At 46.3% G+C, this 23,428-nt stretch overlaps 1 protein-coding gene across 2 annotated transcripts in view; it reads right to left on the minus strand.

Annotated features, from left to right (window-relative positions):
* LOC143983337 (uncharacterized) overlaps positions 1 to 23,428 on the minus strand; it is a 37,796-nt gene that overhangs the window by 2,935 nt on the left and 11,433 nt on the right. For both annotated transcript variants that reach the window (XM_077482907.1, XM_077482916.1), the window contains exon 3: positions 13,029 to 13,139. In XM_077482907.1, coding sequence (XP_077339033.1) covers positions 13,029 to 13,139 — 111 coding nt within the window. The remainder of the gene's footprint in view (positions 1 to 13,028; positions 13,140 to 23,428) is intronic.

Raw genomic sequence — 23,428 nt, forward strand, 5'->3', positions numbered from 1 at the left:
GCCTTCTGCAATGTAGGAGGATTGCTGTAACTTGCATTTCTTCCTGAAGATAACATCCATGGACTCTGCCAAGTATGGACTATTTCACATGCAGGTATACTGGGGCAGCCACAAGCCTGAGTTAGGGACTAGGAATGTTAGGGAATTGACTGCACTATGTTGAACTGTTATCTTGCGATTCTCATCATGCTGCATTATTCAAGTAAAGAAAAGCCCGGAGTAAAAGTAATAAAAGAAATTAAAAGAAAACGAAGGGCGGGCATGCAGTGCTAACTGGGGCAGCAGTGAAGCATGGTAGTTTGTAAGAGTAAGTAGGATTGGTCAGGAAGGAGAGGGGGCGGAGCAGTGAGGAAGTTAGAGGAAGCAGGATCCCTCCCCAGCTCAGTCAGCAGGGGAGGAGTGAGCTTACCACCCTCCCTCCATAATAATGGTGAGTATAGTGTGTGTGGATTCTTACACTTGTTTTTGCGTCTACAGAGCAGTGAATGTCATGGCAGTGGCGGGGTGTTGGTCTTTGCGGGTGCAGGAAGAAACCCCGGATATGGAAGAGTTCGGGAACCCTCGTGGTATTCGGTCCCGTTGGTGGTATTCCAGCTAGCGGTGGTTTTAGCTGGAATTTGGTTAATGGGGGCACTGCGGTCAGTGGTTTGTCTCCGAGCTAGTATGTCAGCTGGAGGCCTTAGTTCAGTTGAAGTTACCGCAGTGCAGGAGTGGATTGAGTGGCAAGATTGTTTTTTTTTTCCTGCAAAGACCAAGTGAGTATTTAACTGATGGGGATGTTGTTTATAACAGATGTTATACAGTTTATGTTAATTTGATTTGAGTTTTAATAAAAGAAAATGGCTGCTACGGCCAATGTTTACTTCTGCTTGGTGTGGTCTCAGTTATTGGTAGAAGCATGGGGTATTGGTGGATGGAGGGTTGGCTGGTAGTGGAAGGTAAATGGGGCACCTTGGTTATACAATAGTCAAGCTTTTGAAACTTTGCCCTTGCCTGGTCTGAAGTTAAGATGTAATATAAGTCAGTGTTTCTCAACACCAGTCCTCAAGGCGCCCCAACAGATCATGTTTTCAGGATTTCCCTCAGATGAAAGGCCCGTGGTAATTACTGAGGCGGTGAAACTGATCAAATCACCTGTGCAAAGTAATGGAAAGCCTGAAAACATGACCTGTTGGGGCGCCTTGAGGACTGGAGTTGAGAAACACTGATATAAGTAACTGGCACATATAGTCTACAGCTTGGGTCACTAAACACATTGGGGTATGAAGGCATCAGCGCAAGAGTAAATGCATTGTAAAGTTGCAGTGGTTATCAAGGGTAACAAAGGTTCATCCAGCAGTTTGTCGTTAAACGTGTATATGTGGCAGGTGTGTTAGCCTCTTGCAGCGAGGGAGATGTTGACAGCACTCCTTCCGCTGTGTTCCATTTCCCATAGCAAAAGGAGGAGATCTGCACCACCGGGGCCCTCATCTTGTACACATAGATTTAAAGAGGAAGTAAACCCTGATGAGTTTACTTCCTCTTTCATTCCCTGCAAAGGTAAAGCATAATGGACTACTATGCATCGCATAGTAGTCCATTATGTGTCACTTAACTGACACAGGAGCCAGCGAAGTCACCGCTGTCCCCTGTAGTCCGGAGCATCCATCTTCTCGGTGGGTCTCGCTGCTCCGCCGCTGTCATTCGGCGAAGTCGCGGTGACGTCACTCCCGCGCATGCGCACGGGAGCCACCACTCGTGGCATATCGCCGTTGACCGCGGCACACTCAGTGCGCCTGTGCGCCACTGTCTATCTTTCGGCAAATATCTCCTAAACCGTGTAGGTTTAGGAGATATTTCTTGGACCTACAGGTAAGCCTTAATCTAGGCTTACCTGTAGGTCAAAGTGTGTTGTAAGGGTTTACAACCACTTTAAGTGAAGTCAGGTACATGCATGGAGTCCGCACTAGGTGTACGGTGGGACCCCATACTGGGAGCGAGGTAGCAGTGGTACCCTGGTCAAGTAGAGAGGCCAATGACTCTGCATGTCCCTCCTAAATGCACACGTAACCATGGTGTTGCTAACTACATCAAGAAGCTCAAACATAGCACTAACAAATGGTATATTTATTTTTAGGATTTAATAAAATGGGGTTCAAAGTGGGTGGGGTTTTGATAAAATAAAAACAAGCTATTATATATAAAAAATCATAACAGCACAAATAAAAATTTTAGCAGCACAAATCGGCACAAACGTAGCACTAACCAATAAGTCCCGTTTCCTGTCTTTTGGCTATTGTAAGGGGCTGGGTGACCTAACTATTAAATAGTTAATAATGCAAAAATAATAAAAGACCAGAGATTTAAATGGCACAAACAGCACAAATGCAACACTAACCAACGAACCTGGTTTCATGTCTTTTGGCTGTTGTAGGGGGGCTGGATAATGCCGTCTAGTGATGGCCGAACGGTTCGCCCGGCGGTCGTTTCGCGGCGAATTTCCGACTTTCGCCGTCCGCGGGTTCGAACGCCTTTTTCCGTCGTTCGCCCCGGCGGACTTACGTGTTTAATGTATACAAGAACTTTAACCTTTCGTGACACGTTTATCATGTGTTACAGGACAACCAATTGAGACATGACAGCTCATGGACACTTGGACATTCCCCCTAACCTATAAATACACCCGATCCGGTGGCCATTTTACATTCTTTCTTCTGTCACTGTAGGGAAAGGATCCTGTGTGGAGTAGGGACAGAGAAAACGCTAGCTATTTGGTACACAAAAGTTCTTTTCAGGACTGGTATAGGTGTTAGGTCAGCAGCCTGAGTTTCTTTTGTCAGTTTAGATAAAGGGACAGAGCGCTGTATGCTGCTATTTTAGGGACAGCTCAGCCAGATTAGTCTTTCTTCATCATCATCATCATCATCATCATTAGCTGTTACTATCAGGTCCACAAAAGAGCTGTTCCAGCTAATCGTTCCAGCCTACTCTTTTTTGCCAATTTGTATAGGGACAGGCAGGAAGCAGTGTGTCAGGCAGTGAGGATAATTTTAAAGACTTGCTGTTACTATTAGTTCCACAAAGGTTCTTTTCAGGACTGGTATCAGTGGTACGGTAATAGGCTTGTACACGTATAATATTCTTTCTTCCAAATATAGAAAGAATATTATACTTGACTGCTGCCCTTCTGCTGCAGTCTGCTAATCATTCACAACTCACTTGTTCCACAAAGCTCTTTATCAGGACTGGTAACTTGGTCTGTCTAGGGTGCTACGGTACATAGGCTTGGGTGCGGTACAGTCTGCTGTTCTGTAAGGACCGCTATCGGTCCACAATACATAGGGTTGCCGTGCACTACTGCTGACCGCTGCCCTATACTGCAGCAGTCCTTCATTGGTATAGGGACTGACGTACAGTCTGCTAATCACTAACACACAACCTGCTTGGTCCACAAAAGTTCTTATAAGGACTGGTAACTTGGTATAGGGTGCTACGGTACATAGGCCTGAGTGCGTTACAGTCTGCTGTTCTGTAAGGACCGCTATCGGTCCACAATACATAGGGTTGCCGTGCACTACTGCTGACCGCTGCCCTATACTGCAGCAGTCCTTCAGCGGTATAGGGACTGACGCACAGTCTGCTAAACACTAACACACAACCTGCTTGGTCCACAAAAGTTTTTATAAGGACTGGTAACTTGGTATAGGGTGCTACGGTACATAGGCCTGAGTGCAGTACAGTCTGCTGTTCTGTAAGGACCGCTATCGGTCCACAATACATAGGGTTGCCGTGCACTACTGCTGACCGCTGCCCTATACTGCAGCAGTCCTTCATTGGTATAGGGACTGACGTACAGTCTGCTAATCACTAACACACAACCTGCTTGGTCCACAAAAGTTCTTATAAGGACTGGTAACTTGGTATAGGGTGCTACGGTACATAGGCCTGAGTGCGTTACAGTCTGCTGTTCTGTAAGGACCGCTATCGGTCCACAATACATAGGGTTGACGTGCACCACTGCTGACCGCTGCCCTATACTGCAGCAGTCCTTCAGCGGTATAGGGACTGACGTACAGTCTGCTAAACACTAATACACAACCTGCTTGGTCCACAAAAGTTCTTATAAGGACTGGTAACTTGGTATAGGGTGCTACGGTACATAGGCTTGAGTGCGGTACAGTCTGCTGTTCTGTAAGGACCGCTATCGGTCCACAATAGATAGGGTTGACGTGCACCACTGCTGACCGCTGCCCTATACTGCAGCAGTCCTTCAGCGGTATAGGGACTGACGCACAGTCTGCTAAACACTAACACACAACCTGCTTGGTCCACAAAAGTTTTTATAAGGACTGGTAACTTGGTATAGGGTGCTACGGTACATAGGCCTGAGTGCGTTACAGTCTGCTGTTCTGTAAGGACCGCTATCGGTCCACAATACATAGGGTTGCCGTGCACTACTGCTGACCGCTGCCCTATACTGCAGCAGTCCTTCATTGGTATAGGGACTGACGTACAGTCTGCTAATCACTAACACACAACCTGCTTGGTCCACAAAAGTTCTTATAAGGACTGGTAACTTGGTATAGGGTGCTACGGTACATAGGCCTGAGTGCGTTACAGTCTGCTGTTCTGTAAGGACCGCTATCGGTCCACAATACATAGGGTTGACGTGCACCACTGCTGACCGCTGCCCTATACTGCAGCAGTCCTTCAGCGGTATAGGGACTGACGTACAGTCTGCTAAACACTAATACACAACCTGCTTGGTCCACAAAAGTTCTTATAAGGACTGGTAACTTGGTATAGGGTGCTACGGTACATAGGCTTGAGTGCGGTACAGTCTGCTGTTCTGTAAGGACCGCTATCGGTCCACAATACATAGGGTTGCCGTGCACTACTGCTGACCGCTGCCCTATACTGCAGCAGTCCTTCATTGGTATAGGGACTGACGTACAGTCTGCTAATCACTAACACACAACCTGCTTGTTCCACAAAAGTTCTTATAAGGACTGGTAACTTGGTATAGGGTGCTACGGTACATAGGCTTGAGTGCGGTACAGTCTGCTGTTCTGTAAGGACCGCTATCGGTCCACAATAGATAGGGTTGACGTGCACCACTGCTGACCGCTGCCCTATACTGCAGCAGTCCTTCAGCGGTATAGGGACTGACGTACAGTCTGCTAAACACTAATACACAACCTGCTTGGTCCACAAAAGTTCTTATAAGGACTGGTAACTTGGTATAGGGTGCTACGGTACATAGGCTTGAGTGCGGTACAGTCTGCTGTTCTGTAAGGACCGCTATCGGTCCACAATAGATAGGGTTGACGTGCACCACTGCTGACCGCTGCCCTATACTGCAGCAGTCCTTCAGCGGTATAGGGACTGACGTACAGTCTGCTAAACACTAATACACAACCTGCTTGGTCCACAAAAGTTCTTATAAGGACTGGTAACTTGGTATAGGGTGCTACGGTACATAGGCTTGAGTGCGGTACAGTCTGCTGTTCTGTAAGGACCGCTATCGGTCCACAATACATAGGGTTGCCGTGCACTACTGCTGACCGCTGCCCTATACTGCAGCAGTCCTTCATTGGTATAGGGACTGACGTACAGTCTGCTAATCACTAACACACAACCTGCTTGTTCCACAAAAGTTCTTATAAGGACTGGTAACTTGGTATAGGGTGCTACGGTACATAGGCTTGAGTGCGGTACAGTCTGCTGTTCTGTAAGGACCGCTATCGGTCCACAATAGATAGGGTTGACGTGCACCACTGCTGACCGCTGCCCTATACTGCAGCAGTCCTTCAGCGGTATAGGGACTGACGTACAGTCTGCTAAACACTAATACACAACCTGCTTGGTCCACAAAAGTTCTTATAAGGACTGGTAACTTGGTATAGGGTGCTACGGTACATAGGCTTGAGTGCGGTACAGTCTGCTGTTCTGTAAGGACCGCTATCGGTCCACAATAGATAGGGTTGACGTGCACCACTGCTGACCGCTGCCCTATACTGCAGCAGTCCTTCAGCGGTATAGGGACTGACGTACAGTCTGCTAAACACTAATACACAACCTGCTTGGTCCACAAAAGTTCTTATAAGGACTGGTAACTTGGTATAGGGTGCTACGGTACATAGGCTTGAGTGCGGTACAGTCTGCTGTTCTGTAAGGACCGCTATAGGTCCACAATAGATAGGGTTGACGTGCACCACTGCTGACCGCTCACCTATACTGCAGCAGTCCTTCAGCGGTATAGGGACTAAGAGTTTTGTCACAGGGTCATTTAAAAAATGACATGCAGAGGAAGAGGCAGGCCCTTCCGCAGGGGTGGTAGGGGTAGGGCAGGAGCAACAGGCTTGAGCCAAAGTGGGAAGTTGCAGAAGGTGCGTTCAATTACTTTAAAGGATGCACCAGACTTGGTTGAGTGGCTCGCTCAGCCTTACTCTTCTGCACCCTCCTCATCCTCTCGATCTGCACCCTCTTCTTCACTCTCTGCTATGTGCACCCCCAAAGACACTACCACCAACAACACGACCACCACCACCACCACCACATACCTTCCGCTTGAGTCACTGGAATTATTTTCCGATCCATATCAAGAGGACATTTCTGATGCGCAGCCACTCTTGGTATTGGATCAGGAAGAGGAGGTAGCAACAAGCGCTACTCAGCAGTCTGACGCCAGTACCCAGATCAGCCCAAGGAGGAGGTTGGTCCCCGGTGTTGCTGCCTACTCTACTTATAGCGGTGGGGAAGGTGACGTTGATGATGACGTGTCTAGTGATGTCACGTGGGTGCCCACAAGAGAGGAAGAGGAGGGGAGTTCAGAGGGAGATATGGACCAGCAGATAGGGAGGAGAAGCAGCAATGACTTACATTGCACAGCAGGGACAAAGCAGACTGCAAATGTATCAGGAGCGAGTCATCGACCATGTACGGTCACATCTGGCGCTCCCAGGACACCGGCACATGGCTCCGCAGTGTGGGCTTTTTTTAACGTGTCCGCTGCTGACAATAGCGTTGCCATCTGCAATCTTTGCAGTCAACGCGTTAGTCGCGGTAAGCCCAATACTCACCTAGGGACGACCGCCTTAAGAAGGCACATGAGCAGCCATCACCGAGCCCAGTGGGAGCAACGGAACACACAAAGCCACACTGCAGGCTCTCACCGTCCAGCCTCGTCTTCTACTTCTCCTTCTCCTCTCTCCTCACAATTGTCCTCCACTCCACCTTCCATCACGCCAAGCTCACATTTTTCTGCAAAAAGGCAGGCTTCCGTGGGCCTAATGTTTGAGCGTAAAAAAATGATGACGCCGGATAACCCTCTTGCCCAACGGTTGGCGGCTGGCTTGTCAGAACTCATAGCCCGCCAACTACTGCCATATAAACTGGTGGACTCGGAGGCCTTTCGCAAATTTGTGGCCATTGGAACACCACAATGGAAGGTCCCAGGAAGGAAGTATTTCTCAGAGAAGGGCATCCCAGAGCTATATGGCCATGTTCAGCGGCAAGTGAATGTATCTCTGGCACACAGTGTCGGTGCCAAGATACATCTGACCACAGACACGTGGTCTAGCAAACACGGGCAGGGAAGGTATATCAGTTTTACTGCCCACTGGGTGAACCTTCTGACGGCCGTCAAGCATGTAACCCGTGGCACCCGTGTAGATTTGGTTTTACCGCCACGGATTGCATGCAGGCCTGACTCTTCTTCTCCTCCTCCTACTCCATCCTCCTCCCTCTCCTCCTCAGCTGCCTCCTCCTTTTCCGCTGCTAGCGTCTCTTCCACTGCACCGCCCAAGCTCCCCAGAACCTATTCCACATGCCAGGTGAGACGTTGCCATGCCGTGCTGCGTCTGTTGTGCCTGGAAGCAAAGAGCCACACTGGCCCGGCACTCCTTTCAGCTTTGCGTTCACAGGCAGATGAGTGGCTAACACCGCTCAATTTGACAGTTGGTAAAGTGGTGTGTGACAACGGTGCCAATCTGCTTAGCGCATTGAAACAGGGCAAAATCACGCACGTGCCGTGCATGGCACACGTCTTAAACTTGGTCGTGCAGCGATTCCTTGTCAAATACCCTGGGGTCCAGGACATCTTGCGGCAGGCAAGGAAAATCTCGGCCCATTTCAGAAGATCTTACACGGCCATGGCTCGCCTTGCTGACATTCAGCGGCGACACCATCTGCCGGTCAGACGTCTTATTTGCGATTGCCCGACGCGATGGAACTCAACCTTCTATATGCTTGATAGGCTGCTCCAGCAGAAACGTGCAGTTAACGTCTACCTGTATGAACTCTGCGAAAGAAACGGTTCTGGGGAGCTGGGTTTTTTTTCACCGCGCCAGTGGCTGCTCATGCGCGACACATGCAGACTTCTGCGGCCATTTGAGGAGATCACCAAACTGGTCAGTCGCAGCCATGGCGCCATCAGTGACATGGTACCTTATGCCTTCTTTCTGGAGCGTGCATTGCGTCGTGTCATTGATCAGGCTGTGGAGGAGCAGGAGCGGGAAGATGAGGAAGTCGCAATGCTGGATGAATTCCCAGGGGGGGCTACTCTATCTGAGACAAGTCAACAACAGGAGTCTGATGAGGAGTCAGAGGAGGATGGTGCCGGGGCGGATGAGCAGGAGCAAGAAGAGCATGCTTTAAACCTTTCTGGGATCCCTGTTGTGCGAGGATGGGGAGAGGAGAATGAAGAGGACGACATTATCCTGGATGATGAGCAGGAGCCAGGCCACCACACCGCTTCCACTTTAGTGCAAATGGGGGCCTTCATGCTCCAGTGTTTTAATAGGGACCCCCGTATAAAAAGCATGAGGGTCAAGGACCAGTACTGGGTGGCAACGTACTTAGACCCCCGGTACAAACACAAAATGGCGGAAATGTTACCGCCGTCGCAGAGGGCTGTCAGAATGCAGCACTTCCAGGCCTTGCTTCGAGAAATGCTGCATTCTGCTTTTGCGTGCGCTGGCAGAGGAGCAATTCCCACTCCCAGAGAAGGATTTGCGGGTACCAATCCAACAGCGCCTGCAAGAAGAGGCCGGTTTGAAGATGTGTTGGTGACTTCGGATATGAGGTCATTCTTTCAGCCGACCCATCGACAGGTGTCATCCGGATCCAGCATCAGGGAACGCCTAGACCGTCAGGTGTCCGACTACATTGGGTTAACGGCCGATGTGGACGCTCTGAGGAGTGATGAACCCCTAGACTACTGGGTGGGCAGGCTTGACCTCTGGCCAGAGCTTGCCCAATTTGCAATCGAACTGTTGGCTTGCCCCTCATCCAGTGTCCTGTCCGAAAGGACGTTCAGCGCAGCAGGGGGGATTGTGACCGATAAGCGTACTCGCCTAGCTCACCACAGTGTTAACTACCTCACATTTCTAAAAATGAATGAGGCATGGATCTCGGAGGAATTCAACACATGTGATCAGTAGACCATGTATATGTCTATAAACAATTTTTGGAATCAAGCACACAGACCTTCTTAATTCATTTGGCTCACTTCCCTGACCCAAAAAAGCACACCGTACTATATGCCCCTACCCTCCTCTTTGAAGAGGTTGAGCGGTGTCATATTTCTACTGGGGCTGCTTATTATGAGGGGTTCCCACCATCCCTGTGCTGTGCTGACTTCCTCCTGGGTGTTCTTATTATGAGGGGCTCCCACCATCCCTGTGCTGTGCTGACTTCCTCCTGGGGGTTCTTATTATGAGGGGATCACACCATCCCTGTGCTGTGCTGACTTCCTCCTGGGGCTGCTTACGGTGCTGCTGTCAGCGCTGTATGTCACGGAGCTGCTGTCAGCGCTGTATGTCACGGAGCTGCTGTCAGCGCTGTATGTCACGGAGCTGCTGTCAGCGCTGTATGTCACGGAGCTGCTGTCAGCGCTGTATGTCACGGAGCTGCTGTCAGCGCTGTATGTCACGGAGCTGCTGTCAGCGCTGTATGTCACGGAGCTGCTGTCAGCGCTGTATGTCACGGAGCTGCTGTCAGCGCTGTATGTCACGGAGCTGCTGTCAGCGCTGTATGTCACGGAGCTGCTGTCAGCGCTGTATGTCACGGAGCTGCTGTCAGCGCTGTATGTCACGGTGCTGCTGTCAGCGCTGTATGTCACGGAGCTGCTGTCAGCGCTGTATGTCACGGAGCTGCTGTCAGTGCTGTATGTCACGGAGCTGCTGTCAGCGCTGTATGTCACGGAGCTGCTGTCAGCGCTGTATGTCACGGAGCTGCTGTCAGCGCTGTATGTCACGGTGCTGCTGTCAGCGCTGTATGTCACGGAGCTGCTGTCAGCGCTGTATGTCACGGAGCTGCTGTCAGCGCTGTATGTCACGGAGCTGCTGTCAGCGCTGTATGTCACGGAGCTGCTGTCAGCGCTGTATGTCACGGAGCTGCTGTCAGCGCTGTATGTCACGGTGCTGCTGTCAGCGCTGTATGTCACGGAGCTGCTGTCAGCGCTGTATGTCACGGAGCTGCTGTCAGTGCTGTATGTCACGGAGCTGCTGTCAGCGCTGTATGTCACGGAGCTGCTGTCAGCGCTGTATGTCACGGAGCTGCTGTCAGCGCTGTATGTCACGGTGCTGCTGTCAGCGCTGTATGTCACGGAGCTGCTGTCAGCGCTGTATGTCACGGAGCTGCTGTCAGCGCTGTATGTCACGGAGCTGCTGTCAGCGCTGTATGTCACGGAGCTGCTGTCAGCGCTGTATGTCACGGAGCTGCTGTCAGCGCTGTATGTCACGGTGCTGATGTCAGTGCTCTGTATTACGGTGCTGCTGTCAGTGCTCTGTATCTCCTGCACCCTCTTGTTTGCCTACCCTGGTCCCTGACCTTCCCTCTCCTCCATTGCCTTCATTAGCTCCATAGTCCTGAATTGTCAGAACAATTTCCCAAATAAAAAAAAAATGCTTGTAGTTATCGATCCCAAATTCACCTCATACATGTATTATGCTATTGTCCAGGTGGTGGGACTACGTGCTACCCCCTAATAATTACCCCGTGGCCGCAAATTCGACCTAAAGGTTTGCGAAATTCGCCTCCCATTGAAGTCAATGGAGCCCGCGGCGAACGGTCGTTTTCGCGAACGTTTGTGTCCGTTCGCGTTTCGCGTTCGCGAAACGTCCCGTCGGAAGTTCGTCCATCACTAATGCCGTCATCTGGAAAAAAACTATTGCTAATATCGTGAGCACCAAGCAAGGGTAAAATGAGAGGCTTACCCTGGGGTGGGTTCTTCTGGGCTATGCTAGGCACTTTGGGTCACTACCATACACATGGGTACCTTTACTTGAGCCATGCTCATGACCCGGCCATGACAAATATAATTAAACTCTATAAGACCCCACATCTCTCCTCAGGCAGGAAAGGCTGAGATCAAAAAAAAAAAAGAACAATCTCAGGCTTTCCTGCTGAGTTCCTGGCATTGCTTACTTCCGCCGGTCCAAACGTCATAACGTCGCTCTCGTGACTCCGAGAGTCATAGAGACTATGGAGGACCATCTTGCCCTTGGTTTTCTCATTTTAACTGACAATTGCTTTTTTTCCCCACAAATAGAGCTTTCTTTTGGTGGTATTTGATCAACTCTACGGTTTTTATGTTTTGTGCACAAAAAATGCATCAATTTTGAAAAAAAAAAAATATTTTTTACTTTTTGCTATAATAAATATCCCCAAATTTAAAAAAATATATATTTCTTCATCAGTTTAGGCCAATAGATATTCTTCGACATATTTTTGGTAAAAAAAATTGCAAGAAGCGTATATTGTTGTTTTGTGCAAAAGTTATAGCGTCTACAAACCATGGGAAAGATTTGTGGCATTTTTATAGCATTTTATTTTATTTTTTATTTTTTTTACTAATAATGTCAGTGATCTGTGATTTTTAGTGATATTGCGACATTGTGACGGACAGATCGGACACTTTTGATACTTTTTTGTGACCATTGACAATTATACAGCGATCAGTGCTATAAAAATGCACTGATTACTGTGTAAATGTCACTGGCAGGGAAGGGGTTAACACTAGAGGGCGATCAAGGGGTTAACTATGTCCGCTCACTGTGTTCTAACTGTGTGGGGATGGGAGTGACTAGGAGAGGAGACATATCGTTTTTCCTACTTAGTACGCAAATCTCAGTGCTGGCGCTTGTGCACGAAATCGCACATGGCGATCACACACAAATCCCAGTGCTGGCGTTTGTGCCCACTGGCCACGCACATCGGGTCCCCCATTGTGCTTTTCGGCCACCAGATGGTGGCCTGAAAAGCGTTAGGATGTACCCATATGTGATTTCACCCAGGGGCACCATTCTGCCGCAGTATATCTGCGTCAGCTGGTCGGGAACCGATTAATAAATAGTAATTAACAAAAAAACGATAAAAGTTTAAATAGAGATTTAAATGGCACAAACCAGCCAGCGTGATTTTGTGTCTTTTGGTTGTTGTAGGGGGAGCTGGGTGACCTTTGGTGGCTGATAGGGAAATTGCATTATTCATAGTCCTTAATAATGTTGGTCTCACGAATATCTAATAAAGACTCTAATATCATGGTTATTCTGGTTACCTTGAATTACTCTTATAGGAGTGTGTATTTGTAAACTGACCAAGTCTTTGAGGGGTCATATTACAAAGGAAGTTGGCTTGGGGGTTGTCTATTCCTTATACGCAAGTCTAAATACCACAGCCCAAACTGGAATAGGCTAGTCTCGTCTCCAGAGCTACATCATGCAACATGCATGCGTCTGGTCTGATTACCTGGCCACGCCTTTATGGGGGGACTCCGTGGTGAAACAGCATCTTTAGTTAAGTATTCTTGTTATATTTTCTAATATTATCAAGTTCAATTAAAACCAATAAGGACACATATATAGAAGTAAAAACACTACAGAGGTTGTAACTCTACCTCACTTTACCCCACAGTAGTTAAAGAAAGGGTTTGGCTGGAGCTCCACTCATTTTAATAAGAAGTAAATCTATGGAAACACTTTTAAAAGGAGCTGAGCCATGACAACTTCAATGTGCATGAATCTGTTCCTGTGATTTTTAATTACCAAAAGAAACATCGACGGTGGTACAAACTCCATGGCAGGATTCAAAGCTGGAAATGGAAAAGCAGAGTGAACTGATCTCAAAGCTGCAAATGTAGCAAATCAATGGTGACCCTGTAAGAAAGAGGAGCACATACGGTACTTAGGACACACATGGAATGCATTGGTTAAAGATTATACATTGTATTTGTTGGTATATCTAAAGGAGATCATACAGTTATAAAATATATTTATTAGGTACACCTGTTCAATTGCTTGGTAACACAAATTGCTAATCAACCAATCACGTGGCAGCAACTCAATGCATTTAGGCACCTAGACGTGGTGAAGACGACTTTCTGAAGTTTAAACAGAGCATCAGAATGGGGAAGAAATAGGATTTAAGTGACTTTGAATGTGGCATGGTCGTTGGAGTCAAATTGCTGATCTACTGGGATTTTCACACACAACCATGTCTAGGGTTTACAGAGAATGGTTCGAAATAGAGAAAGCATTCAGTGAGGGGCAGTTGTGTGGAGGAAAATGCGTTGTTGATGTCAGAGGTCAGAGGAGAATGGGCAGACTGGTTCCAGATGATAGAAAAGCAACAATAACGCAAACAACCACTCGTTACAACCAAGGTATGCAGAATACCATCTCTGAACGCACAACACATCAAACCTTGAAGCAGATGGGCTACTGCAGCAGAAGACCACCCCGAGTGCCACTCCTGTCAGCTAAAAACAGAAAACTGAGGCTACAATTTGCACAGGCTCACCAAAATTGGACAATAGAAGACTGGAAAAACATTACCTGGTCTGGCGTGTCTCGATTTCAGCTGTGATATTGAGATGGTAGGGTCAGAATTTGGCGTACACAACATGAAAGCATGGCAAATGCAGAAAAATTCCTCTAGTTCGACATTTGAGGACAGAAACTCCTTAATAATCAGACAGTATTGAAAAAAATATTAATATTTTATTTATTTTAAAAGTTGAAAACCATGAAGGTAGAACATAGTAAAATCAAAATGGATGCATAAGAGGATTATTGTCATAAAACGTGAAACGCGTTGGGCATCTCCTGTCTTATCCACACATTTGACAGTGTCCAGTAGTCGTTTGTATGCCATGTGATATTGCACCCATAGTTGTATATGCATCCATTTTGATTTCACTATGTTCATCCTTTAAGGTTTTTAACTTTTCAAATAAAAGATGAATATTTTTTTCAATACTGTCGGATTATTATGGAGTTTCTGCTATCAAAAGTCCCACTAGAGGAGTTTTTCTGGATTTGGTTTGATTGGGGATGCGGGCAGCAACTACAACTCTGTTCACTTGACTTCCACTACATGTCGATATACATCGGCACAATGGCAGTTGTGGGCAAATGGACGTCCCCTTTAATTGGCGGGGCTAGCGGCCCCGTCGCCACGTACAGCATGACCATGCCCGCGGGACCTGTGGACTAGATGTCCGCCGGTGTCCCGGTGATCGTGTCACAGAGCCACAGAACGGGGGGATGCCTATGTAAACAAGGCATTTCCCCATTCTGCCAAGTGACATGTCAGAGATCACTGCTCCCTGTCATCGGAAGCAGTGATCGCTGTCATGTCAGTGGTAGCCCCTCCCCCCTACAGTTAGAATCACTCCCTAGGACACACTTAACCCCTTGATTGCCCCTAGTGTATAACCCCTTCCCTGCCAGTGTCATTTATACAGTAATCATTTTTATAGCACGGATCTCTGTATAAATGACAACGGTCCCAAAATAGTGTCAAAAGTGTCCGCCATAATGTCACAGTCACGATAAAAATCGCAGATTGCCGCCATTACTAATAAAAAAATAAAAATGCCATAAAACTATGCCCTATTTTGTAGACGCTATAACTTTTACGCAAACCGATCAATAAACGATTATTGTGATTTACTTTACCAAAAATATGTAGAAGAATACATATCAGCCTAAACTGTGGAAAACATTTTTTGGGAGGATATTTATTATAGCAAAAAGTAAAAAATTGTCGCTCTTGTTTTGCCTATAGCGCAAAAAATAAAAACAGAGCTGATGAAAAGAAATCTCTATTTGTGGGGAAAAAAAGGATGTCAGTTTTGGTGTAACATCGCACGGCTGCGCAATAGTCAGTTAAAGCGTTGCAGTGCCGAATCGTAAAAAGTTCTCTGGTCAGGAAGGGGGTAAAATCTTCCGGGGCTGAAGAGGCTATAAATCTTTAGCTGCCAGATCCAGATCTCAAATTTTTGTTTGTCAAAAATTCAGATGGAAAATGTCCAATGGAGCCTACACATGGTCGGAATTTCCGACAACAAGCTCCCATCGAACATTTGTTGTCGGAAATTCTGACCGTGTGTACGCGGCATAAGACTTTGCACACCTTGTATTAGTATGTTTCAGAATGTATATAGCTGGTTTAAACTGTGGCTTCATTATTCCAGTCCATGCTGCAACATTGTAACCTTTTTATGTTTTCATTTGGTATCAAGCTATAAAAGAGTCTTTGGATCACGTTGTATGTGCCCTGGTCACCTTCCTGTTATCTGCCCCTTTGTCACTGTATCATTTATTAACCAGGTTTCTTTTATTTGTTATCAGTCTGCTATAGCGACTGTTTGGTATTCCATAAACTAAATAAACATCCTCTCCTTTATCTTGCCTGAATTCCTTATTATGACGACCTTATGCCCCCCCATCTCTGCCCTCCAACGTCTGACTATATGAACAAGTCCTTATATCAGATATGTCTTTACTGATATTTGTATTGTTAATCCTAGAAAGTCATCTCCAAAAGAACCTTCTATTGAAGGTGACATATGTATTATTATGGAATACAGTGCCTTGAAAAAGTATTCATACCCCTTGAAATTTTACAACCAAAAATGTGTATTTTATTCAAATTTTGTTTGATAGATCAACACAAAGTGACACATAATTGAGAAGTAGAAGGAAAATTATAAGTGTGGTGTGCATTTGTATTCAGCCCCCCTGAGTCAATACTTTTTAGAACCCCCTTTCTCTGCAAGTACAGCTGCAAGTCTTTTTGGGGATGTCTCTACTAGCTTTGAACATCTAGAGAGTGACATTTTTGCCCATCCTTCGCAAAATAGTTCAAGCTCTGTCAGATTGGATAGAGAGCATCTGTGAACAGCAATTTTCAAGTCTGACACAGATTCTCAATTGGATTTAGGTCTGGACCTTGACTGGACCATTCTAACAGATGACTATGCTTTGATCTAAATCATTCCATTGTAGCTCTGGCCGTATGTTTAGGGTTGTTGTCCTGCTGGAAGGTGAACCTCCGCCCCAGTCTCAGGTCTTTTGCAGACTCTAACAAGTTTTCTTCTAAGATTGCCCTGTATTTGGCTCCATCCATCTTCCCATCAACTCTGACCAGCTTCCCTGTCCCTGCTGAAGAAAAGCATCCCCACAACATGATGCTGCCATCACCATGTTTCATGATGGAGATGGTGTGTTCAGGGTGATGTGCAGTGTTAGTTTTCCACCACACGTAGCGTTTTGCTTTTAGGACAAAAAGTTCAATTTTGGTCTCATTTGACCAGAGCACCTTCTTTCAAGTGTTTGCTGTGTCCCCCACATGGCTTTTCCCAAACTGCAAATGGGACTTCTTATGGCTTTCTTTCAACAATGGCTTTCTTCTGGCCACTCTTCTATAAAGGGCAGATTTGTGAAGTGCACGACTAATAGTTGTCCTGTGGACAGATTCTCCCACCTGAGCTGTGGATCTCTGCAGCTCCTCCAGAGTTACCATGGGCCTCTTGGCTGCTTCTTTGAATAATGTTCTCCTTGCCCAGTCTGTCAGTTTAGGTGGACAGCCATGTCTCGGTAGGTTTGCAGTTGTGCCGTACTCTCTTCATTTATGGATGATGGATTGAACAGTGTTCCGAGAGATGTTCAAAGCTTGGCTATTTTTTATAACCTAACCCCGCTTTAAACTTCTCCACAGCTTTATCCCTTACCTGTCTGGTGTGTTCCTTGGCTTTCATGATGCTGTTTGTTCACTAAGGTTCTCTAACAAACCTCCGAGGGCTTCACAGAACAGCTGTATTTATACTGAGATTAAATTACACACAGGTGGACTCTATTTACTAATTAGGTGACTTCTGATGGTAATTGGTTCCAGTAAATTTTAGTTAGGGGTATCAGAGTAAAGTGGGCTGAATACAAATGCAGGCCACACTTTTCAGATATTTATTTGTAAAAAATCTTGAAAACCATTTATTATTTTCCTTCCACTTCACAATTATATGACTCTGTGTTGGTCTATTACATAAAATCCCAATAAAATACATTATGCGTGAGAGCTCGGGACTGGACATGCTCTGAGTGAGCTCCGCACACCGCTGGCCCAGAAAAGCTATTATTAGCGCAGCAAAACGGCCTTTGCCACTAGAAATTGTTGGGATACTATCTCCCCAAGCTGGTGATGCAGCGATGGTCATCGAGACAGCCCAAACGCAGACCCTACAAGCAGCAGAAGCCAAACTGAGCGGCCGGGCCTTCCCCTGGACTGAGGCCTCAGTTTAAGATGGTGCCGGAGAGGGGGACACCACAAGGTGACTTGGATACAGCAACAAATTTGGGAGCAGATTTCTCAAAACCACAGAGACAGGCAGCCAAGAAAACAAAGCCTAACAAGCTCAGAGACCCCTACTCATCTCCATCCTCTGGAGACCTGGACACAGAACAACCGGGTGAGTCTTTTCATAGCTTCCCCCATCCCCTGCCACAAACAGGGACACTCAAGAGCCTGTAGATTCCCCGGGGTCCTCCATGAACAGAAATACGGCAGAGATTACTGAATTAATCTTCAGCCAGTCTAGCCATGAAGGAGCGCTGCCTGCACCTCAACCTATACCCTATGCTGGGGATGCTGTTTTATTAGCACGCTTCTCTGCCATGCTGCAGCAGGAACTATCTAAAGCTTGCACCATTATAACAACTGATCTTAAACGGGAGATTCAAGGCATAGGAGAAAGATTTGAAATTATTGAAGCTAAGGTGGTGGAAACGGTTACTAAGGTTAACCAGAATTCCACAATGATTACAGATCTCCAGGGCAGATTAGATGAGGCGCGAAGATTTGGAAAACCATTCTTGTAGATATAACGTGTGCTTAAGAGGACTTCCAGAAACTCACAATGATCTTGAAGGAGCCATGAGGGAATTGATGAAAGAACTGATCCCTGACATAACTGAGCAACACATGGAAATTGACAGAATCCATCGTGCCCTGACAGCTCCCAGGTCGGATGGCCTGCCACGCGATATAATAGTCAAGCTGCACTATTACCGCATAAAAGAGAAATTAATGCTAGCTTCCCACAATAGGCCAGATTTGGCCCTATTTGGAACACCAATCCAGCTTTTCACTGATTTGGCCCCATCTACAGTCAAAAAAAGGAGGAACATGAAACCTTTACTGCAACAGCTTATGAATCGACAGATAAAATATAGATGGGGATTTCCATTTATACTGTCTTTCACATTCAAGGGCAAATCCCACTCCTTTTCTACATTCCAGGATGGCAAAGATTTATTGCTGGACCTGGGAATCATCTCACGGGACCACCGAACTGCCTCTTCTTCACATCATGCAAACCACCCTCTCTCCCCTCTCTGGAAAGTGGGCAATAAATTGTCGGCAAGAAGATTCTCTCCAATCACTTGAATCTGGTCGGACTCTACTTCCCTCTGTGTGGAGGTTGACAAGGCCCAGCTAAGGATGCCTGTTGAGGCCAGTTAAAGGCAGTGCATACATCACTGTCATCCCAGTAGTAACCCATTATATTAGAACAAAAATTATGCCTAGATGCTTCTTGAATCATTTTCCTTGAACTGACTGTTCTGCTGCTTCTGAGTTTTACTTTTGGACTGTCCCCCTACGGGGATGGTGGTTGGCCCTCCCTTGTTTGCCCAAATCTCTAGGGCATGAAAGGCTGGATTAAGACCAGCCTGCCCTGGTTTTCTGGGCCATCCGGGGGAAACAGTCTGGTTAACCAAAAAAGAGGAGAAGGAAGGGGAGGAAAAAAAAGAAAAAAGTTCTAGAATGTTAAACAGGTTTAGTACCCATTCCCTTACTTTTTTTTTTCTTTATTATATTTGATCTTTGGGTTGGGATGCACACACATGCCCCCGCTAGTGAGACTACCTCTCTCTATGGATGAAGGTACCCTCAGAAATTCAATTCCGGATGTCATTCCCGGATAGCGTTTCGACCTAAAATCTTATTATCTATATGATGTTTCTTATGCAATGTTACCTGTGCCTAAGGCCAGCTGTTCATTCCCTTTATATTTACTTATCTTTCTTTCTGTTCTTTTTCCCTTTCCTACCCTGGTTTCTGACTCCACGCTCTGACCCGGTGATCCGGCCAAAGATGAGGTTGCAGAAAGTACCACCGACCCTGCATATTATATGAATCAAGGTGAGTGTACTCTGCCCTACCACAATGGCTAAGGTTTGTCCTACACAGTACTCTATAGTGACCCATAATGTCCATGGGTTTAACTCTCCTATTAAAAGAAACAAGGCCTTTCAGTATTACCACTCACAATGGGCCGATGTTCTCTTGCTGCAGGAAATCCATTTTTCCAAAACCTTGGCGCCTAGATACTTTAATACTAAATACCCATAGTTTTACCTATCCTCTGGTCCTGAAAAAAAGGGAAGGGTAGCAATTTGTTTCTCAATATGGACCCCGTTTACACCCATATCTATAATTAAGGATAAAATGTGCTGATATATTATGGCAGTGGAACGCATACAGGACTGATTGGTCTCTTTTATCTCTTGCTATGCCCCGAATTCTGGACAGGTGGAGTTCCTTAGTAAGATGTTTGAGATACTAATGCCCAAGGACAAACCGCCAGACTTTGCAGCGGAGGTCCGCCGGACTTTCCGAACTAGTGGACCTGCCCACACACGACTGGACTTTTCTCCGTGTGTGGGCACATCCGTTCATTTCAAAAGTCCGGACCTAGTCCGCCGGACTTGAAATGAACGGACGTTCCCAAACACGGAGAAAAGTCAGTTCATTTTGAACGTGGCTCCAGGTAGATGGGACTAGCAAAGGAGGTCAATGTCGTGGCCTCCATCGGCGAGATTGACACCTCGCTGGCCCTATCAACTGGTATGGACTTAAAGCCCTACGGGAAAAACGGCGTGGGGGTCCCCCCAAAGTCCATATCAGACCCTTATCTGAGCACGAGTGAGCGCCCCCCCTGTGCCGTACCAGGGCGCGTGCCCTCAACATGGGGGGGTGCTTTGGGGAAGGGGGGCCCTGCGGCAAGTCCGTTCATTTCAAAAGTCCGGCGGACTAGCACACAGACGGGCGGATTGTACACACACACGGGCGAATATAAACGTAAGGAGCCGTCTTTGGGATTTGGACCAAGTCCGCCGGATAGTCTGATCATGTGTACGCAGCATTAGGGTGTAAGATTGATGAAGTTTCCAAATCCCAAAGATGGCTCCTTACATTTATATTCGTAGTGACCAAAATTACAATAGCCAGGAACTGGAAGTCTGCAGTCCTACCGTTTTACCAATTTAAACATAAACTTTCTTGGCTTATGTTAAACGAAAGACTGACAGCAATTTTGCAGGATAAAATAAAATTGTTTAACAAAATATGGGATCCCTGGATCGCCTCTTGACAAATGACCCCTGGACACTAACTGACTAAGGACTCCTGAGGGGTCTAGCACAGAGTGTGGATCCCCCCCCCCCTTTCTTCCTTCTCTCCTCTTTCTATCGCCTTCTTTTTCAGAGACTCTGGTGTTGTTGGGCCGGGGTCCGCTGCTCTGTGGTTTGGGGGGGCGGGTTCTGCTTCCCCTGACGTCTCGTGCGTGCCCGAGAACCCTAATTATATAATTGTTATTGGATTACGGGATATGGTATGAAGCTCAACACGGGTGGCCTATCCCATAAAAGTTGAGAGATTTTGTAAACAAGATGCAGAGTGAGGAAAAGAGGATAATATGGAAAGTGCCCTCCTCCCTCTTCTGAGGGGGAAGAGGGGTATCCGTGATTATAAGGAATGCTTCTCCGTTTGTGAAAACCATACACTGTTAAAAACAATGCCATGGTCCTTACTTTGTATTGTATTGTTTAAGGAATGCTTCTCCGTTTGTGAGAACCATGCACTGTTAAAATCATTGCCATGGTCCTTACATGTATTGTGAAAAACCTGAATAAAAATAATTGAGAGATAAAATACATTTATGTTTTTGACTGTAACATAATAAAATGTGGAAAATTTCAAGGGGTATAAATACTTTTTCAAGGCACTGTATACATGGATCAGCCATAACATTATGACCACTGACAGGTAAAGTGTATAACATTGATTATCTCATTATAATGGCATCTGAAAGTGGGTGGGATATATTAGGTAACAATTGAACATGTTGCCCCTGAAGTTGACATGTTGAAAGCAGAAAAAAATGGGCAAGTTTAAGGATCTGAGGGTCTTTGACAAGGGCCAAATTGTAAGAGCTAGAAGACTGGGTCAGAGCAACTCCAAAAATACAGCTCTTGTGGGACGCGAAGGCCAGCCCATGTAGTTCGATCCAATAGAAGACCGACTGTAGCTCAAATTGCTGAAAAAGTTAATATTGGCTATGATAGAAATGTGTTAGAACCCACAGAGGATCGCAGTTTGTTGTGTACAATATTACCTAGCTGCTGACTAGTCAAGGTGCCCATGCTGACCCATGTCAACAATGGGTATGTGAGCATCAGAACTGGTCCATGGAGCAATGGAAGCATGTGGCCTGGTCTGATGAATTCAAATTGGCTTGAGGAATACGACAAGTTTGAGGTCTTGACCTGGCCTTAAATTCTCCAAATCTCAATCCAATAGAGCATATTTGGAATATGCTTGAAAAACAAATCTGATCCATGGAGGTCCCACCTCACAATGTATAAGACTTAAAAGATCTGCTACTTATGGCTTGGTGCCAGATACCGCAGCATACCTTTAAATGTCTAATGATATTCATGCTTTAAAGGGTTATGCTGGGTGGAAAGCATTGTAAAGGCAAAACTTGATTTCTGGACAGAGCCAAGCTTCTATTGCTGAAAATGTAGAAAAAGGTTTTCTACTTTTTTCCATTTTCTTCTTTTGAGGTCATTTTGGGATGATAGCACTGATAGTTTTCACTGTTCTTTTTTTGTTTCAGCCCAAAGACAGCGTGAATAAGCAAATCTCCTGCTGTGATAAACAAAAGAAAGAAACAAAAACAGCTCTCACCACCAAAAAAACAATAAAAAATTAGGAAAGAATCAGAAGCTATCCTAATGTTCACATAAGTCTATGTGTTATATAAAAATAATATCAAATCTTTCAAACTGTTTTAACCTTGCACCAAGCGACAAGGTACAAATGTCCCAATAAAGTAAAAAGAAAACAGAACGTGTCTCCCAAGATGAAGAGGACCACTGTATATATATCCATCACGTGTTTAAGATAGAGTTCCAAAAGCCGCTTACCAGAACACCTTGACTCTCTGGTTAGGAGCGGTCAATATGAGCATGAGACTGATCATAGGCTCCTTAGGCGACTTTCACACTGAGATGCTTTACAGGTGCTATAGTGCTAAAAATTGCGCCTGCAAAGCGCCTCTCCTGTCACTCCAGTGTGAAAGCCTGAGTGCTTTCACACTGAAACGGTGCACTAGCAGGATGCAAAAAAAAGTCCTGCAAGCAACATCTTTGAGGCGCTGTAGGAAATCAATGGGCAGTGCCGCCGAAGGCGTGTTTAACCCTTTTTCAGCCGCTTGCAGGGGTTAAAAGCATCGCCCCACAAGCGGCCGAAAAGCATTAGTAAACAAACATTAAAGCGGCGCTAAAAAAACTTTACCGCCGACGCTCGCCCGTCCCAGTGTGAAAAGTGCCCTCAATGCGGAGTTACACCGGTTTTTTCATTTATTAGAAGTCAGCAGCTACAAAAAGCATAGCTTACAGCATCACGGCCGGGCGCGCACTGCGCATGCGCTCTCCTATTGGCCAGCCAGCCAGAAGATTGCTGGCAGGGAGGGGCTGCCTAGGGCAAGAGGAGGAGTCAACATAGATGGCTGAAGATAGAAAGCAGGAAGTGGGACAGGAAGTCCCATGAAAAAAAAGGGTACACACTCCCCCTGAAAAAAATGACATGCCAAATGTGGCATTTCAAGGGGCGAGGAGTGCTTAAAGCGGAAGTTCCATTTTTGGGTGGAACTCCGCTTTAAGGCAGCTGTCAAATTCTTAGTGACAAGTTTAGCACTGGATCTCTCTTTCCATAAATGCTGACATGAATAAGAAAGAGGACCCACACATAGTGTATGTAGCGAAGACACTTTAGACAAAGTGTTTGTCACGTACAAATTTGAAATGTTAAGTTATAG

The sequence above is a fragment of the Lithobates pipiens genome, unplaced genomic scaffold (genome assembly GCF_037356315.1).
Source record: "Lithobates pipiens isolate NorthernLeopardFrog02 unplaced genomic scaffold, aLitPip1_a1.2 Scaffold_1, whole genome shotgun sequence".
Lineage (NCBI taxonomy): Eukaryota > Metazoa > Chordata > Amphibia > Anura > Ranidae > Lithobates > Lithobates pipiens.